The sequence below is a fragment of the Gadus morhua genome, chromosome 17 (genome assembly GCF_902167405.1).
Source record: "Gadus morhua chromosome 17, gadMor3.0, whole genome shotgun sequence".
NCBI classification, from domain to species: domain Eukaryota; kingdom Metazoa; phylum Chordata; class Actinopteri; order Gadiformes; family Gadidae; genus Gadus; species Gadus morhua.
In genome coordinates, this window is record NC_044064.1 from 7,666,790 (window position 1) to 7,686,230 (window position 19,441).

The following is a 19,441-nucleotide window of genomic DNA, read 5'->3' on the forward strand; positions in this document are numbered from 1 at the left end:
CCGCGTGTTGAGGGCCCCCGGCGCCGGGGGGGCCCCACCTAGACCGAGCGGATGGGTTCTTTAATTAACGGTTCACGGTGTTGCGTTGATGGATGACTTGAACGCGTTTGGAAGGGAGGAGGACAAATGAAAACCGTTATCGTTTTTGGAAAATAATATAATTGCAAAGAAAATAAATCAGATACCAGCCTCAAATACCGTATGATAAATAAAGGTATCCGGTATAACAGAGAAAGCCCATATGCACTCATCCAATACAAAGTGCCATGCGATATGTCTGGTTAGTAAAGACAACAATTGTCCTATGAGTGCAACACAACCGTAGGAATGTTGTGGATGTAATGTGGATGTAATGGATGCAAGCACGTACGGACAATACTCGTAAGATGAAAACCCAAGCCGAGCACACCCAGGGGATGCATGGTTGGAGACGTGCACGTCAACAGACGCACCCGAGCGAACGCACTCAAAACCCATAAAGATAAAGGTCAAGACGCAATTAGGCGGTAAAGAAAACAGGCAAAGGTCACCATCCTTTGACAGCGCGAGAGACCGGTGAGAGAGAGAGAGAGAGAGAGAGAGAGAGAGAGAGAGAGAGAGAGAGAGAAAAAGAGAGAGAGAGAGAGAGAGAGAGAGAGAGAGAGAGAGAGAGAGAGAGAGAGAGAGAGAGAGAGAGAGAGAGAGAGAGAGAGAGAGAGAGAGAGAGAGAGAGAGAGAGAGAGAGAGAGAGAGATTGGGAGAGGGAGAGAGAGACTGGGAGAGGGAGAGAGAGACTGGAAGAGAGACAGAGACTGGGAGAGAGAGAGAGAGACTGGGAGAGAGACAGAGACCAGGGGAGAGAGCGAGAGACTGGGAGAAGGAAAGAGAGTGAGAAAGAACGATAAAGAGAGAGAACGAGGGAGAGAGAGGAAGCTCTGTTCTTTATTGTCTAATTGGCTCCACTTCATTCAGCTCTCGGGCGGAGCACGCTAATTACAGAGTGGGCCTGCAGGCGAGGAAAGGCTTCAGGAGAAGAGACGGACGGACGGACGGACAGAGGAGGAGGAGGACCAGGGTGTGGTGGAGCAAAGAATAGGGGGGGGGGGGGGGGGGGGGGGGCAGGGGTGGGGGGGGAAAGGATGGTCGGCTGGCTCCCTTTTTTTTTTAAATCTTCAAAGGGCTGCGTGGACTCCCTGGAGATTTCTAGTTCCCAAGCCAGGGAGGAGGCACCACAAGGGCCCCCGGCTCCCCCAGCTGTCAGTGCCCTCGGCCAGGCTGCCTTCCAGGCCAGCGGTGTGTGTGTGTGTGTGTGTGTGTGTGTGTGTGTGTGTGTGTGTGTGTGTGTGTGTGTGTGTGTGTGTGTGTGTGTGTGTGTGTGCACGCGCATGCGTGTGGGTAGGGGGTCCCTCTGCTCCCTCTTGCCACAGTGATTTCAATGCGGTGGGACGTTTGTGTCCTTGTGGGCATCTGTATGTTTGTTTGATATTGCGTGCGTGCGTCGCGCGCGCGCACACACAAGCTCAATGCGTGCGTGCGTGTGTGTGTGTGTAGAGTGATGGTGTTTAGAGTGATGGTGTTTTGAGGGTCGGCGACTGTTTCAAGTGGGACCACAGTGGTTTCTGCCTCAGTCCACTGGTACTGGTGTTATGGATAAAAGGCTATGTCTACGTTTATGTGTGTGCGTGTGTGTGGGGCCTCGAGCATACGCATGTACACCCACTAATAACAGCCTGCAGGTTGGGTTCTGCAGTGCTCTGGGTCAGGGCACCAACATAAAGAGGGACCGCAGAAGGGAGGGGGGGCTAGGGTTTGAGGGGGGACGCCTACCACGCTCATCTCAATCCCAAAGGGCGTAAAACACACACACACACACGCATGCAGGTGCACAGAAGAGTGAATGTACGTTTGGATAGCCAGAAAGTAAGTGTGTGTGTGTGTGTGTGTGTGTGTGTGTGTGTGTGTGTGTGTGTGTGTGTGTGTGTGTGTGTGTGTGTGTGTGTGTGTGTGTGTGTGTGTGTGTGTGTGTGTGTGTGTGTGTGTGTGTGTGTGTGTGTGTGTGCGCGTTGATCTCTCACACAGAGAGCCAAGCCCATAGGCATGACCCGTTGTTCCCGCCCTCACTCATCACCTCACCCTTGGGTGCCTTAACCCTGTCTGAGAAGCAGTGGACCCCATGGCACACTGCATCACGGCCCACTGACGGTGGCACGCTGAACTCAACTGCTAAGCGGCGACTCCTTTGTGGCATTCGTGGACTCGTGGGATTGGTTCACACCTCGGGGGCAGATGAAAGCAACCCAGATGTTGAACTTTGCAATGTCGCAAGATGTAATGAATGCTAAGTAGTTACCACTCCCCCCCCCTACTGTTGCTACTGTGTGTTATAGTGCGGGTGTGCAGTCTGTTGAGACTGTTGCATCAGGGGCAAACAGAGAAGCCTGGGACAGGCAGGACTGACATTTTAAAAATGTATATGTTTATCTTATGCACTGTGAAAAACTGATATATTTTGCAGTGAAATACTTTGAATCTGCACTTATTGATACTGCCGGTATTTCCACGGAAAATAATGGTTTAGAGGGGTTCAGGTGTTCAGGCTGTGAGAATCCCCATCCAAGAGGCCCAAGTGGAAGTCTACACAGCCATGACCGAATAGGAAGCCGGTTGGCTACAACACACATGCACATATCTCAACCTCTAAGATATCTCAACCTTGAATACTTCAGTGTCCAGAATTGTCCTCAAATAAATACATTTTCATCAGGCAAGTTTTCGTCAAGATACAACAAGAAATGTCAAGTGTACAATAGCATGTACACTGACTAGTTTCTAGCCAGCTGTGTGATCTCTGCCACTACTAGAATAGAACAGCATCTCGGACCACAACATACTGTAGCACTAAACCCGAATCTTTACTGGGGGTTGGGTCCACAGAGAGGGCCGATGTAGTCATCACCTATGTTACATGGAAGAAGGGCTGGGAGTGGGGGCTGTTTCTTGGCTCAATGGGGGAGGATATGGACCAGACAACTGCAGACAAAGAGAGGGGTGACTTCCAGCAGAGTTTGTGCTTGTGTGTTGAAATGTGTTCCCTCTCTCTGAGTGTATTTTTCCTTCTGTGGGGCTGCGGTTGGTGAAACGAGATCGCTCCGATGGGACGATCTGCAAGCATTCCACGGTAGGATGAAAAAAATAAAAATATATAAAATAATAAGAAGAAGAGGAGGCCAAACGGACTGCATCCGTTCGGAAATTCTCCCCCACTAGGGTCGGAAGTGCTCTTGCTTGTTTTCACATGCTATCTGCTTTTGGCCCGATTGATAAAAACAACAGAGGATAACTCTGCAGGGTCCAACGGAACAAGCACACACACACACACACACACACAGATGCACGCACGCGTACACAAACACACACAAACACTGCAAATTCACACACTCTGTAATTTTTTTTTACAGACACACACACACACACACACACACACACACACACAATACAAAGACAAACAGGCATAGACACAGACACATACAAACACACTCACACACCCACAGGCGCAAACACACTCAGAGGCGCACATAAACTCCCAGGTGCACAGATACATGCAAGCAAGATCACACTCTCATGCAAACAAATATACACACACATGCAAGTTCAATTGCACACTTATGTAAAGAACTATTACTGGTTATCACATGTTACCTAATCTAATAATTTATAGCCCTATCCCCTTCATACATGGTCCTTAAATGAGAAGATTAGAAAATATGTCATGACCTGTTTAAGCAAAGGAAAGTCATCATTAAAATATAATATACTATCAGTTTTAACTGTTTATCTTATCTTGTTTCGCTTATTGTCTTTCAGATTTACATTCATTTCTTTGTCCGATTGCGTTGCATTGCAAGGCTGTATCCCTCAATTAAATTCTCGTAGAGATGAAGAGGAGTTCGCTACAGCAGTTTGACTACGTCCAGAGAGAGAGAGAGAGAGAGAGAGAGAGAGAGAGAGAGAGAGAGAGAGAGAGAGAGAGAGAGAGAGAGAGAGAGAGAGAGAGAGAGAGAGAGAGAGAGAGAGAGAGAGAGAGAGAGAGAGAGAGAGAGAGAGAGAGACACTACTGGAGTGGTTGGGGGGTGGGAGATTCTGTGGTTTGGCATGCTGTTATCTGACACAACACCATTCATCATCCAAAAGTAACACACCGGGAGAGAGAGAGAGAGAGGGTGGGAGAGAGAATGAGACATAGGGAGAGATGAATAGAATGAGGGAGAGCGAGGCGCAAGAAAAGCCTGGATGCACATGTGTATGTGTGTGAATGTGTCTTGGGTCTGTTATTGTGTGTGTGTGTGTGTGCTTGTGTGTGTTTGTGCTTGTTTGTGTGTGTGTCAGAAGAGTGAGAGATACACCGACAAAGATAGAGAGAGCAAGCGCGAGGGAAAAGCCCTCGAAACACAGAAGGTGTTTCAAGAGCTGGGGGCAGCTAATTCCACAGTGTGTTGCCAAGGGTGAAAGACTATCTCGCACCGCAAATGGGAAAACCCATTCAATGACATCGCCTGGCACGGCCACTGATGCAGGACACATCAAAGCCGGCCCTCGTGTTCCGACCGAGTGGGGCATTCTGAAGCTAGTTTATGCATAAAGGAAGTGGGAGAGACGAGGGATAGCGGTAATGTGATTAAAAAAGAGAGGGAGAGGGAGAGAGGCAAAGCAACAGCATCGACGCAGCGAGGAAAGAGGGGGAAGAGAGAGGTGTGGGAGCAGGGGATGAACACAAATAATGTGGTGCCGCTACCCAGTTACCTCGTCAACAGACATAGTATTTTGATTATCCGGGAAATCTCGCATCAAACACATAGTTAGCTAACCCTAACAGCACAGGAGTTGACATACGACTCACTTAACACATTCATTCAGCCTGCTTAAATATACATTTCTTCCTCACTATCCATTTTCTGCTGTCCCCACTCGTCTCCTTACCTCCCCTCCCTCCCTCCCCTCTATCTCTGTCTCTCTCTCCGGGGACCCGGCAGCCTCCTCCCCTCTCCTCCCTTTGTCCCGCCCCCTTCGTCAGCAGTCAATCAGGGGGGTTGTGGGAGACGCAAGGGGTCGACGCTGAAGGATCACCTCGTCCCAGGTCTCCCCACGGAGCCATGGTACTCCTCTCCGCGCGCCAGTGGAAAGTGACGCCACGTCTCCGGGGGGAAACACCTATTTTCTGGGTCAGCTATTGCGGGGGGGGGGAACTGCATGTAATGTAAGGAAGCTTGTGTCTCCAATTCTACTCTGGGTAACCTCTGTTTGAGCTCGAGTGGAATTGCGTTGCCTTTCTTCCTCCATTCCTTCATTAATTTAATAACAGAATATTTAATTGAAACCCGCGCTGATGGATGACTGCGTCTTGGCCAGGATGTCCCCGGCTGATTCGTTCCCTGGCATATTAGGGTTCTCTCTCTCACCGTAAATCAGGGACACCCTTGGAAGGCCCCCATCGCTAATATCACCAATCCGTCCCAAATCCCTCACCCTAATCCGTGTTTGAATATAACCACAATTAAAGTAAGGAACGTCGCTCGAGTGCGTGGTTGCCTGGATACGGCCGCGTTTAGCGGTTTGTTTGGGGAGGGCACCCTGCGGCCAGGGGGGGACTATAACTCTGCAGGCTTTTATTCACCTCTTCCTCATCCTCATCATCATCGCCTCTTTTTCCTCTCCGATTGGTCAGGATTCCCTGGTCCACTGGGACCGGCTTCCAGCCAGCCGTCTCCACATCACTGACCTGAACTGATTACAACAAAGAGCCTGTGTTGTTCCCCACTTACGCTATATTTGGGCAATTTACTTGGAAGCAGGGATTCTTTTATGAGGGGGGGGAGAGCGAGACTCACTCGCTGCTCCAGCGGTGCAAAGAGTCAGCCATGGAGAATTTGAAAGAATAAAAACAACAAATAACAACACCACAAAGACAAAAGGCCCAGGGAGGTTGATTCATAGTTCTGGTTTGGTTAGCAACATCTTCGCACGGAGACAGACAGACAGACAGACAGTAAAAGAGGCCCAGTGTGGATGGAGACGGAAGGAAAAACCTCTCCATGGAATTTGCCACTTTTTCATGTGCCAGATAGTTCAACATAGCGAGCAGTTTGTCTAAAGGCCTCTGCGCCTCAATCCATAAAAACATGTTATTCAGCCAGAGATAGAGGGAGCCACTGTGTCCAACCTTCTCACACACACACACACACACACACACACACACACACACACACACACACACACACACACACACACACACACACACACACACACACACACACACACACACACACACACACACACACACACACGGCTGGTTTGTTCAGGTGCCCGTGTGTCAAATACTTCCGCTACATCAACAGAGCAGTTCAGAGTTTATTTTCAAGTCATCACATTTACAACATCATCACCTACCCGGTGTCTCTCCGTGGCAACACGAGACAGGATGATGTCAGTCACTAAGCGACCAAAACGACTGCACACAGACCCCAGTGTCCCCAGAGATTAAATAGTAACAGAATATGCCACTGGCAGTGTCAAATTCAATAGTTACAAAGGCCTCAAGAGCAAGGCACCTGCCAGTGCCATAGGAGGCGACCTACTGGGCGTGTGTGTGTTTGATTCCCAACGTCTTTAATCGTATCCCTGCCACACTGCTGACAGCAAGTTCTTCTCGTCACCCATCGCCTGTACGACCTTTGAACCTTTTCCATACCGCAATTCAAATCTTGTGCTCTAACACCCCCCCACAGACACACACACACACACACACTGGTGTCAGCAACTCCACTCAGGCCACTGAAATGTCCCTTCCGCTGATATGAAACCTAGACTGCAAGCGACATATGAATGCCTTCACGTGGACCGAGCGAATTAAATTGAAGCAAGACCGCGTTGGGAGTGACGAGGCAGCGAGGAATACAGTACAGTGATTACAACCGTGGTGTGCTTCACGTGCTTCTTTCGTTATGTACTCTATTGTGGTTGATTTATTGGTGTTCGCACTGTAAAGATGACATGAGTGTCATGGTTTTTTGGCTGGTTTTTAACAGAGCCATAAAACACATTTGTTGAAAGGGTGATAGACACTTCACATACCAAGACCCATGGGATACAGTTATTTTGACGCATCGTTGAGATGCTTAATTAATAGCACACAAATTCCCTTTCTTTGGCTTGAGTTATGAGATTTACTTTCTCAGAATGGACACCCAATTACTGCTGTGGAATGTGTTAAAATGCGCATACACCCACCCTGTAGCCTCTTCTCTTGGTTTAAACCACATCAATTGATATTGGCTAATATTGTTGATTTGCGATCAGTCAAGCTGGTTGAATCAAGATCAGTGAACCAACATTCCTCATTATTCTGTGTTGTTTTGTTATCATTGATTTGTGATTTCACAGCTAACGCCAAATCACGATCGGCAACTCGATATCGCCGAACATTGTTGATTTCTGATGTCACATTTTATGGCGAATCACAGTCAGTTCACGAATCAGTAGTCCTCACTATTGCCTGTTATTCTCTTAAGACACGGCAGAAATTGTAAGTAGGCGGGGAGGCTGAGGGCTCTGCTGACAAGTTGTGGTGCAGGGAGAGAGTGCCGAGAGAGTTGCTTGGGTTTCTGGTGGTGTTTTCCACCAAACAAGACTAGAATATGCCGATGTTTCCACTCAAGACGGACGGAAAAGGACAGATAAGACATACACCTACTCTCACACACGCAAAATCGAGAGACGTTCTCCATCACTCGCTGACTCGTTTCCACTGGCACACATACTACAATAATGTACACACACACACACACACACACACACACACACACACACACACACACTTACACTTGGACGTACACTTGTGCTGTTCTATGCATGGGTATTATTTTCACATTCACACTCACAGTTTCCAGCGACTGACAGTTGGGCATTTGCTCTCTCGTTAGCTCGTGTTGCTCCCTCGTTCACTCGCACACTCACTCACTTTTCCAGGGTGAACCTATTGGTTTGTTATTGGAATTTCTTAGTGGCGGGGGGGGGGGGGGGATTACTATCTGGATGCTTTGGGAGGGGTGCCCAAAGCATCCAGCCCGTAGTAGAAACCGAAAGACAAACTCAAAACACTAGCGTTTCACTGGGCCGAGATGGAAGCTGCATTGGCTTGTGTAGTTCTAACGCGGTGCACAAGAAGACGCACACACATGTGCTGTCCCGTTTGCTGGGATATGATTTGAACTTTCATGCGTCTGTGTGCAGTTGCATCCTTGATAACCTCCTACCCTCCTACCACGCTCGCCCCCTGTGAGCAAGTGCACGTCCTGTTCCGGATGCTAAGTTACACTACGTCCCGGCACCCTGCTGTGACTAACGAGGAGCCAGGGAGTCGGAGAGCCTCATTGTGCCATTAAAGCTATTTCAGGCTCACTTCGACAGGCCGGCAAACACCCAGCTTCTCATGTTTCTCTTTGTGTTCCTGGCTAGCAGGCGTCCGCCGAGGTGAGGCAACGCCGCAGCCAGGGGGTTCGACATAAATCGGCGTCAAACTCTCCCCCCCCCCTTGTTTTTTTTTTGTTTCATTCGTCTGGCTTTGCCTTTCCGGAGCGATCGAGCGGGAGTACTTGGGGTGAAGACGAAAGGGAGGATGGGATGACGGCTTGGCGATGACAGCTGCTGCTGAAAAAGGAGATGAAGCGAAACCGTGGGGCTGCGAGGCGTGAAGCGGTGCCGAGTGGAATACCTGAGAGAGGAGAAGACGCAGGGATGGGCCAGACGACGCTGCGCTATGTGCTAGGTTTGCCCATCGGTTACATTGGGGAAAACACTATGCTAGCGCTACTTGACTAGCACAGGTTACATGGTGGAATGCTATGCGGGAGACGGAATGGAGATCAAACGCACTGCCCATGTTGTGCTATACAAGCAACTCTTTATCCTGGGTCCGAATGGTCCGTGTCCAACGAGGGAGGAAAGAGATAAAGATATACAACTCAAGACGACTCAAACAACAGATTTGGTTTCGTTCCCCTCTGTTGACCTGAATATACTTTCTAAAAATACAAATTTTTTAAAGCTAAATAAAAGGTCAATTGTTAGGTCGTCAAGGAAACGGCTGCCATGGCTGGTGCCCCCCGATGACCCCCGAGCCTTGTGACCTCTGTGACCCCAGTCTTGGCATCTCTCAACGCTTCCCAATGTCTTTCGTTCGTAGCGCCGCAGGCCTTATTTCACAGGAAACCTAGAACGTGCGTCTCATAAAATAACGAGCTGTTCGTCGATTGACAGGTTAAATCTTCAGAATGTCTATCGTCAGGAAACTATAAAAAAATGAGCCAAACCAAACCAATATCTGCTTACCAGTCAAAATAAATACATTGCATTGATGAGAAAGACGTGCTCTGAACACAAGTCACTGCATTCCAGGTAAAGTCTGGGCTTTGCCCCCTTTGAAAAAGCAATAATGTTTATGTACATGATTGACACTTTGAGTTAGTTAGTTGTCCCTCATATGAACTGATATGGTAACAAAGGATTCAAGCCTTAACGCCTCTTGGCTCTTTCTTCGCCCAGCTATGCGATTTTCACTTTTCTTTTCCGATTCTCTCTCTCTCTCTCCCTCTCTCTCGCCCTCCCTCTCTCTCTCTCTCTCCCTCTCTCTCGCCCTCCCTCCCTCTCTCTCTCTCTCTCTCTGGAATACACTCAAACACTCCATCTCTTTGTCACTCCTCTTTTTCCCTTTCCATTTGTTCTTTGTTTCTTGAGCAGCAACGGACCTGGTTTGCTTCTCGTCTACTTGCCTCTGCATTACAGATACCTTGGGCATGTGTGTGTGTGTGTGTGTGTGTGTGTGCGCGCGTGTCTGCTGAGTGTGTGTGCATGTGTCTATGTGAGATAATGGTGAATTTGAAAGCCTCAGGGTGCTGCCTGGCCTTCGGAGGTTGGAAAATAGGCCCCCGCTTCTGGAAAATGTTTGGTATCCCTTTAAGAGAGAGAGAGAGAGAGAGAGAGAGAGAGAGAGAGAGAGAGAGAGAGAGAGAGAGAGAGAGAGAGAGAGAGAGAGAGAGAGAGAGAGAGAGAGAGAGAGAGAGAGAGAGAGAGAGTCTAGAAAGAAGGTAGAAGAAATCTGCACTTTAATTTAATGCTACATTCTATGTGTGATGCATAATGCAGTGTTGCGACGTTATACCACTTTTTGTTTCGAAAGAGAATCACGTAGTATGGTGTGTGTGAGGCAATGCAGTATTCTGTTTGAGAGTGTGTGTGGAGACAGCAGAGAGTGTGTCTGTCAGATTCATGACGTACGGGGGGCCGGTGGGGGGGCGCAAGGTCTGAGCCTGAGGCTAATGCTCAACTTCCTGTAAAACACTTGACACACACGCGCACACACACTCGTTACACGCATACACATGTTACGAAATCCAAACACGCACTCACTCACACATTCACACACTCATTCACACGCAAACACACACACACACACACACACACACTGCATCCAAACACACACACACACACACACGAACACACACATTACACAAATACAAATGTTACGAAATACAAATGCATGCTCTCACACACTCTTAGAAAGTCATTCACAAACACACACACTTGAATCCACAGACACACACAAACACACACATTACACAAGCACACAGATTACCCAAACACAAACTGAAATACTAACACACACATGCTCACATGCTCTCACATACACACACACAGAACCACACGCAGACATAAACTCGGACACTTAGTCATGTTGAGTCTGTGCTGTCAATCACCGTGCTGTTTTCAGCCGTGCCTTGGGACTTTCTTTGAATTGAAAGCTGTGTAAACTACTAAAAGCTGTGTTGCATGCCTATGTGTTTGCGTGTGTGTGTGTTTCTGCAGTCAGCTGGTCCCCAGAGACACACTGAGTGACATCAAATTACACCTAGAGGGAAGCTGGTCCAATGGAATCAAAATGTTCAACTGTATCACCAGAACACCAGAATCAATACAAATCCACACTTACACGTCAACACGAATTGCATTGCGTGTATGGATTATCCATCACACATTGAGTGTGTCCTCGCTCGATTGCGATTGGCGGCCTTCAATGAGATGAAGGGCCAGGTTTTTTTGATTTCTCTGGCAATAATGAATAGTGTTTACCTCTTTTTTTTTTTGCCATAAAACTGCCAACTTTTTCCCTGGCTCACTCTCTCCTCCCTATTGGAGCACCTCTTGGAAATGAAAGAGGGTTCCCTGCTGGAAAGCCTTGCCACGACCTGGAACGACTCCTGGAGCCATTTAGGCAGTCAGACAGACCGGGGTGCCAGGGTGGGGTGGTGGGTTTAGGGCTGTGTTGGGGTGCGATGAGATGGGGGGGAGGTGTGGTGGTCAGTAGGGTCTAAGAGAGGAGATGAAAGGAAGTGGCAGTTGGCAGACAGGAAACAGAGGACCCTCTCTTATCTGGAGGAGTGTGCGGAGGCATGTGTGTGTGTGTGTGTGTGTGTGTGTGTGTGTGTGTGTGTGTGTGTGTGTGTGTGTGTGTGTGTGTGTGGGGGGGAGGGTTGTATTTATCAAGGCTGGTGCCTTGAGGGCCACGTCAAAGTCGGCTACCTTGCTTTGTCTTGTCCTGTATGCCCCCCCCCCCCCGTTGCTGGGGCCCATGCTGACGAGATGACACTATCTAACGGATATGGTCTCTGGACAAGGACTGGGGACGAGTGAAGGCTGATAATGATGGTGATGATCATGATGATGATGATGATGATCATGATGATGATGATCATGATGGTGATGATGATGGGTTGGGGGTCATCAGTCTGAGTGAGTGCATTGACATTTCTCATATAGTGTTTGCTGAGGATATTCTTCTTCTTACAATAAATTGAATATTAAGTGTATATATGAAATAAAGCAATTTATATATTTTGATACAATCTATTATTAGGTGTTTGTGACGGTCTCTGCATATGGGCGATAGGTATGTGTGTTGTTTATGTTTGCGTCATTTTGATATAAAGGAGGGAGTGCTTCAAACATTGTGTTATCTGCTTGTGATTCAATGTGAGAAGGGGACCATATGTATTGGTGCCTCATATTGTTCTCTTGACATATGAACAAACCAGATCTCACTGAAAGGTAATGTTTTCCTGCTCACATGTGGGTGTGTGTGTGTGTACATGTCCGTGTGTGCGTCCGTGTGTGCGTCCGTGTGTGTATGTGTGTGTGTGTGTGTGTGTGTGTGTGTGTGTGTGTGTGTGTGTGTGTGTGTGTGTGTGTGTGTGTGTGTGTGTGTGTGTGTGTGTGTGTGTGTGTGTGTGTGTGTGTGTGTGTACACACACATTTGTGACAGAGGAATGCATGTATGAGAATACAAAAGAGGCCATGGTCCTAATTAAGAATTATGGAAACATCTCACAGCGCATGGAAAGGGAAAAATGAGTGACTTGCTCATCCAGATTACACCACACATACACACACACACACCGACACCCACCGACACACAAACTAACTCCTGGAATAGAAAATCCCCTGTGTAGTATGCCAGCAAATTACTCAAATGTCTCTTTTGTCCCAGATTCCCGCTGGTAGCACCCTACTAACTGACAGGTAGAAATATCCCTGGTCTTTCTCTCTCCCTCTCTCTCGCTCTCTCTGACGTAGCTTTATATTCCTTTCCCACATTTTCCTTTCTTTTCTTCCTGCCCTGTATTCTCCATTTAAAGGTGATGTCCCTCTCACTACATTCACACACACAAACACACATCTCAGGGGGCTTTCCCTCTCTTGCTTTCCCTCCCCATGGATAATGAGGGAAAGTTAATAATAAGAAGCCGTGCATCGTAATAAACGTGACCTAACTCTAATTCAGCTCTGCAACTTAGCCAACATTAAAACAAGGATCATGTTCACAAGTTCATAAGCAATATTTACTCCACAGCTGATTCTGAAGGAACACAGAGCTGTTCACTTGCCTGCACGGGCAGGTTGTACATTTTGAACCGTATATTATAAAATCACCGCATATTTCCATCATATAAAACCCCTCTGACACACGGCTTCCCGCCATGTTTGGTCACGTTTCAACCCATCCAAACAGAATCCAAGGGGGTCCCGTGACATTCCACTCTGTCCCACACTCCTTACTTGTTCTACAAGGAATAGGGTCAGGGTTTTCTAAACCAAGTATGACACGGTTCCTCAATGACGTTTCACAGTCTTCAAGTGTACTCACATCATGTTGAGAGTCAACGGAAATGTCAGCCATAGTAACAACAACTGCGTTCGGGGGGACACAGACGTTGTTGGGAGGACGGAGTGTGAGTGTGTGTGTGTGATGATTTAGTTTTGCCTTGTTATATAATTGTGTTTGCGTCTATGTGTATGTGTGTTTATGTGTATGCAAGTGCATATCTGCGTGCTTATGTGTGTGTGTGTGTGTGTGTGATTACAAGCACGTGAGTTTGTGTGTGTGTGCCTGCTTATGTGTGTGTGTGTGTGTGTGTGTGTGTGTGTGTGTGTGTGTGTGTGTGTGTGTGTGTGTGTGTGTGTGTGTGTGTGTGTGTGTGTGTGTGTGTGTGCGCTCTCGCTTTTTAAAAGTCATTCATGCACCGCCTCCCACGTAGCTCCTAGTGTCCGCTGGACAGGTGAGTGATGGCGACCAACTCTGGAGGTTATCTCGGCCCACACTGGCTGAGGGAAGACAGCCGCTCAACCTGTCTCTAGATCCCCACCGCTAAGAGATAGAGAGCCCCCGCCGTGTCTTTAATCAATCCCCCCCTGCCCCCTGCTGACACGGACACACACACACACACAAAGACACACACAAACACGCACACACACAACTCCACTGTAAAAAGTATTCTAGCTACTGCTGTGGGCCGAGACGAGAGGAGATCCACATATCAATACAACTGAGGCAGGTAGAGAGTGGAGGCAGGGAGACATTCAGTGTCAAGAGACATAAACACAGGCATCACAGTCACGCAGACATTGTGGCAGACTGTCAGCCAACCGACAGACGGACACTAGGAGTGTCTGAAAGTGAAAACGTAGAGACTGGAACTAGAGTAGATTTACATCCCATTTAGTAATATAGCAAAGCAGTATATATATATATGTATACATATAAATGTAGACTGACTGCCTAACAGACATGCAAACAGACAGATAGAGAGACTGTCAGACTGCCATAAAGACTGCCAGACAGACGTTCAGACTGCCATATAGACAGACAGACAAAGAGACTGTCAGACTGCCATAGAGACGGACAGACAGAGACAGACAGACAGAGAGACTGTCAGATTGCCAGACAGACAAACAGACAGAGAGACTGTCAGATTGCTACAGACAGACAGAGAGACAGATAGAGAGAATATAAGACTGCCACACAGACAGACAGACAGACAGACAGACAGACAGACAGACAGACAGACAGACAGACAGACAGACAGACAGACAGACAGACAGACAGAGAGACAGAGAGACTGTCAGATTGCTACACAGACAGACAGACAGACAGACAGACAGACAGACAGACAGACAGACAGACAGACAGACAGACAGACAGACAGACAGACAGACAAACAGACAGACAGACAGACTGTCAGATTGCTACACAGACAGCTAGACAGAGAGAGACAGACAGAGAGACCGACAGACAGACAGTCAGACTGCCACACAGACAGATGCAGACGGTTGGACAGCCGCCCAGTCTCTGGCTGGTGGAAAATGTGTGGCTTAATGAAGCCCAGAGAGACCAGACACAGGAGCAAAAGGTTGACAGTAATTACACATGGCAATCATCTATTACACACTCTCTCTATCTGTCTCTCCACTTTATAGACACCCATGCTTTCTTGTTCTAACTCTGTTATGCCATCTGACTTTCTAATGAACATAAAGCTAGCAGTCACACGTGCCGTGCATGGTCCTCTCTAGAATGGATTATTACAAACGTACACAAACAGTCGCAAACTCACACATACACTCACACACACGCGTGTGGAGGTTAGTAGAGGCTATTGTCGGTAGACACATAAGACACATAAGCCTTCGAGGAACGTTTCTTTGTGTTTGGAAAATGGAGAGAGATGCCATAGAAACAGTGTTTGTTTTGCTGTTCCATTTCCCCCTCGGCCTAACCGCCAGACGAAGAACGCGATCACGATAGGGCTGGAGTGATCAATGACACACACACACACACCCCTACACACACACACACACAGCACCACATGAAGCTGTCTGTGTCTTCTTAGTCTTCTCCTTGATCTGGCGAGCCGAGCGCATTTATCAGGTGTTGGGGAGATGGTAGATTCCTGCTCCCGTGCCTAGCGCCGGGCTCATCTGTCTTCCACGCTCCCTGTCTGGGGCCGCACCGAGAACCCCCGCTCTGCACATAGCGTTGTGGTTACACACGCCGCGGTCTCATCAGTGCAGCATCGCAATGCTTACACACACAAGCATACGCGCACGCACTCACACACACATACATTTAATAAACAAAGACACATGCACAAATACAAACACATAAACAGAGTGATTAACAGTGTCAAATAACATGACGAATGAAATAACATTTAAGACTTAGAAGCCAGTTATCGTTCCCGTTTATAAATCACCAAACAAAACTTCTCGTGAACTCCCTCCCAATCCAAGCCCAGCCCCTCTCTCCTAAACAACAAAGAAAGTAAGTATTATTGTAGTCTTAAGATGACTTGGACGTAGCCAAATGCATTCTTATCAGCACTTTGGTGGACGGGCCAAGCCGTAAACCTTGCCAAAGGGCAAAGCTTTCAGTGCTAAGCTGCCGGCTACGGTCCAAGGCTATTAGCATCGTGCTGCACTTTTAGCTAGTAGCGATGCACCTCAGAGGAGTTTAGCTTATTGCCTGAACAGCTACGTAGCGAGATAAGCTAGGCTACGGCGGTAAAATAAACAGTGAGCAAGCCCATTATGGAAACATACTGCGTTGTTGTTGTCGGTTTTCTTCACTCGGGACTCTGAAGTTATTTAAAGTTCCTTGGTCCAATATAACTATCTGGTTTCCTAGCTGCTTCGGTCAGCCACGTCAGGTTACAGTCTCCGAGCCTAACCACATCTTTTAAAATTCATCACTCGGTCCAAGTCTAATCTGTTCTGTATATTCTTTGGCCCGACCTGTGTTTTCCCTTGCTTTAGGCATTCTGGAACACATACCACACTGCTAATGAATTAGCTGCACACACCCCACAGGTAGGGAGCTACACACAGACTCTGACTCAGCCAAAGTGTATAGGTACTAAAGGTGTCCGTGTTTACACAGGGCACCCAACTAACTGCCCTGCTTGCATAGCTGGCCAGGTGTGTGTGTGTGTGTGTGTGTGTGTGTGTGTGTGTGTGTGTGTGTGTGTGTGTGTGTGTGTGTGTGTGTGTGTGTGTGTGTGTGTGTGTGTGTGTCGTTCGTGAGTGAGTGCCTGCATACATTAAGGTGTGTGTGTGTGCTTGTGTAAACACATACAAACCATACATTAACTACCAGTTTGACCTCCCGTGACCCCTTGTAACCTGCCTCTCTTAATCCTGTTATTCCAAGTATCAATGGTTTCAAGAACAGAAGGGATAGACGCTAGAAAAGCCAAAAAGTACTAAACTATAAGAGCGACATAGACAACTCCCAAAACATAAGTATCAGCAAACACCCAGTTAGATGTAGATCTGATCATAGTGGCAACTAGAGCCGGCGATCAGAAGAGAACCTAAGGTAACCTGAGGTAATTCCTACTCTTGTTCACAATTTTATCAATGTTATGTGATGTAAGGATCTCTGTCCTCGTCTGCCGTGCCTGCCTCTGTATGAGACACCTTTGAGACAGCTCTCGGCTCATTCCTCAACAATCAGAGCATCTCTTCCCCGATCGGATTCGGGTGAGCAGAGAAAGAGGGGGCGCTTAGTGGATTGTTTAGTTTCTTGCTCTCTTCTACTCTCTCTGTACAACTCTCAAACCATACCTACAACCGCTTTAATACATGAGAGCATGAGTCGGCTAAGGTTGGAACTGCAGATCCACATAGTGACCAAGTATCCAGGTTTTACCCTTTGGACAATACGCTACTATGGAAAGCACTGCGCACGGGATGCCTGCTCGTATACATTCACCGTTTTCATCCTCTGCTATGCACTCTGGGCGTTGCAACACGCAAATGAAAGGCGGCCAACCAACTCGCACACATGATCCTCCTGTCTACGCGCGAGAGTGCCATTGAGCACATCAACAAAAAAAAGCCTTGAAAAATCGCAAGGCGGCCGCAAATACCTCCAGTCAGGAGTTTGACGGAGGGAAGCTGTGGTTTGGATACTCGGCGATGAGAAATGTGTCACGGGCGGCGGCCAAGGTGCACCCGGCCCGCTGACAGCCGCTCGCTGTATTAGTGGCCTGGGATACGGCTCTATTCACTGCAAACAAGTCATCCCACTGGTCCGCACAGCGGGCCATGACGTGCACATGTGTGTGGCTAGGCTCACGGCGGCCAAAACACATGGCGGGGTAAACAGTGCGGAGGTTATGAGCTGTTGTCAACCAACGCGGTGCTGTTACTCATCACCGCATACCGACGCCGTGGCCAAGAGTCGAGTCAACACACAAGCGGTAACTAAAACAACTGATTATCTCAATTTATGCGTGTGTGTGTGTGTGTGTGTGTGTGCGTGCGTGTGTCTGTGTGCGTGCGTGCGTGTGTGTCTGTGTGTGTTTGTGATTGCATCTTGTGTTGACTATTACTTTACATTCTTTTGTACCTTTTTAACTATTGAACTAGAACGCCTCTCCAACAATGAGCATGCACGTGGCCTCTCTCTATCTGCTGCTGTGTAATCTAGAGGAGAGAGCAGCAGTCACAGTCCATCATTAACCTTCACACACACACACGCACACACACACACACACACACACACACACACCCACGCACATATATACAATTACAAAAGACACAAACCGCAAAAGCACATTGCAGCCCTAACACACCCACACTTATACCCACCGGCACACAAACATACACACACACATACCTATAAATACACATTACCATTTATACAGGCTAGCATCTATTCATGGCAGTATCGTGTTAGGATCAGGGTCTTCCACTCCCAAAGGATCGATCACCAATGTCCTGTGGGGACCTTGCCTATACTCCACCTGCTCCTAAAATGGCATGTACTTGTATTCCCTCTACATCCCTTTGGATAAAAGCATCAGTCAAAAGATCAAATAGTAAAACACTAACTTACTGAAAGAGTCAACACACAATCGCACACGCACAAGTCCAAATGAGACTACAAACAGACCCAACGTCCCACGTGATGGGTGCACAAGCACAGCAACACAAGACCTGCCAATTGTAGACGGACTCATGCCGGCCCCCACTATGACGGCCTCCAAACGCACACACGTACACACAAGCGCACACACACACGCACACTTCACAGCCTGACTGCGCCCCAGGCCACCATGACCCCCCCCCCACCACGATGACCGGCGCAGAGCTCCAGAGACTCACCGCCGCCCGCTGGAAGGCCCCCTTGGTGTAGGTACCGCCGCCGCGGTAGCTGATGCCCGGGATCTCGCGGTTGAACAGCGAGCACTTGTGCATGTGGGGCGCCGGCGCCGAGATGTGGTCCACGCGCGTCACCACGTGGCTCTTGGACGAGAAGGTGACGATGGCCACGCGCGTGTGCTCGGGCGCCACGGGGAAGTCGGCCAGCGTCTTGCGCACGAAGCGCAGCTCGCTGCGGAAGTTGCCGGCGCCCACGCTCGACGACTCGTCCACCAGGAACACGGCGTCCAGCCGGGCGCTCTTCTCTCGCAGCTCCCGCAGGTTCCTCTTGAACGCCAGGCCCAGCCGCTCGACCTTGCTCTCGGCGCTCGCCGACAGGTTGCCCGGCCGCGCCGCCGCCTCGGACACGGACGCCGCGGACGCCGCCGCTCTGGTGGACGAGGAGGATGAGGAGGAGGAGGAGGAGGAGGAGGCGGCGGAGGAGGAGGCGGATGGGCGTCTGGTCCGGACCGGCTGGGGCCGGGGGGGTAGCGCGGGGCCGGGGAGGGGCTGCGGCTGCTGGAGGCTCCAGGCGTCCAGGCAGAACAGGAGGAGCAGGACGCCGCAGGTCTGCGGGGAAGGCATGGCGTCGGAGGAGGGAAAAAGAGCACGCACAGCAGCCACGGGGGGGAGAGGGGGGGGGGGGGGAGAGTTTGTTGCGGGACGCGGTTCAATAAATTACGGTTTCGCGAACGGTTTGTGAGTTCTCTCTCTCGGCGCGGCGAGGGAATAGGTGCTAGACTTCCGTCGGAGACCGGGCGCGTAGCAGTAGGCGATCCGCAAGAAAGTTCCTCAAAAGCATTGTGGGGTGGTGGTGGTGGTGGGGGGTTGGAAGAGGGGGTGCAGGAGGTTGCAGGTGGTGAGGGGGGGGGGG

The 19,441-nt window shown here is 49.0% G+C and overlaps 1 protein-coding gene across 3 annotated transcripts in view; it reads right to left on the reverse strand.

Moving 5' to 3' along the window:
- Positions 1 to 19,441, reverse strand: part of svep1 (sushi, von Willebrand factor type A, EGF and pentraxin domain containing 1) — an 88,528-nt gene extending 69,087 nt beyond the window's left edge. For all 3 annotated transcript variants that reach the window (XM_030339000.1, XM_030338999.1, XM_030338997.1), the window contains exon 1: positions 18,532 to 19,441. In XM_030339000.1, the coding sequence (XP_030194860.1) occupies positions 18,532 to 19,152 (621 nt within the window). In that variant the 5' untranslated portion in view covers positions 19,153 to 19,441. The remainder of the gene's footprint in view (positions 1 to 18,531) is intronic.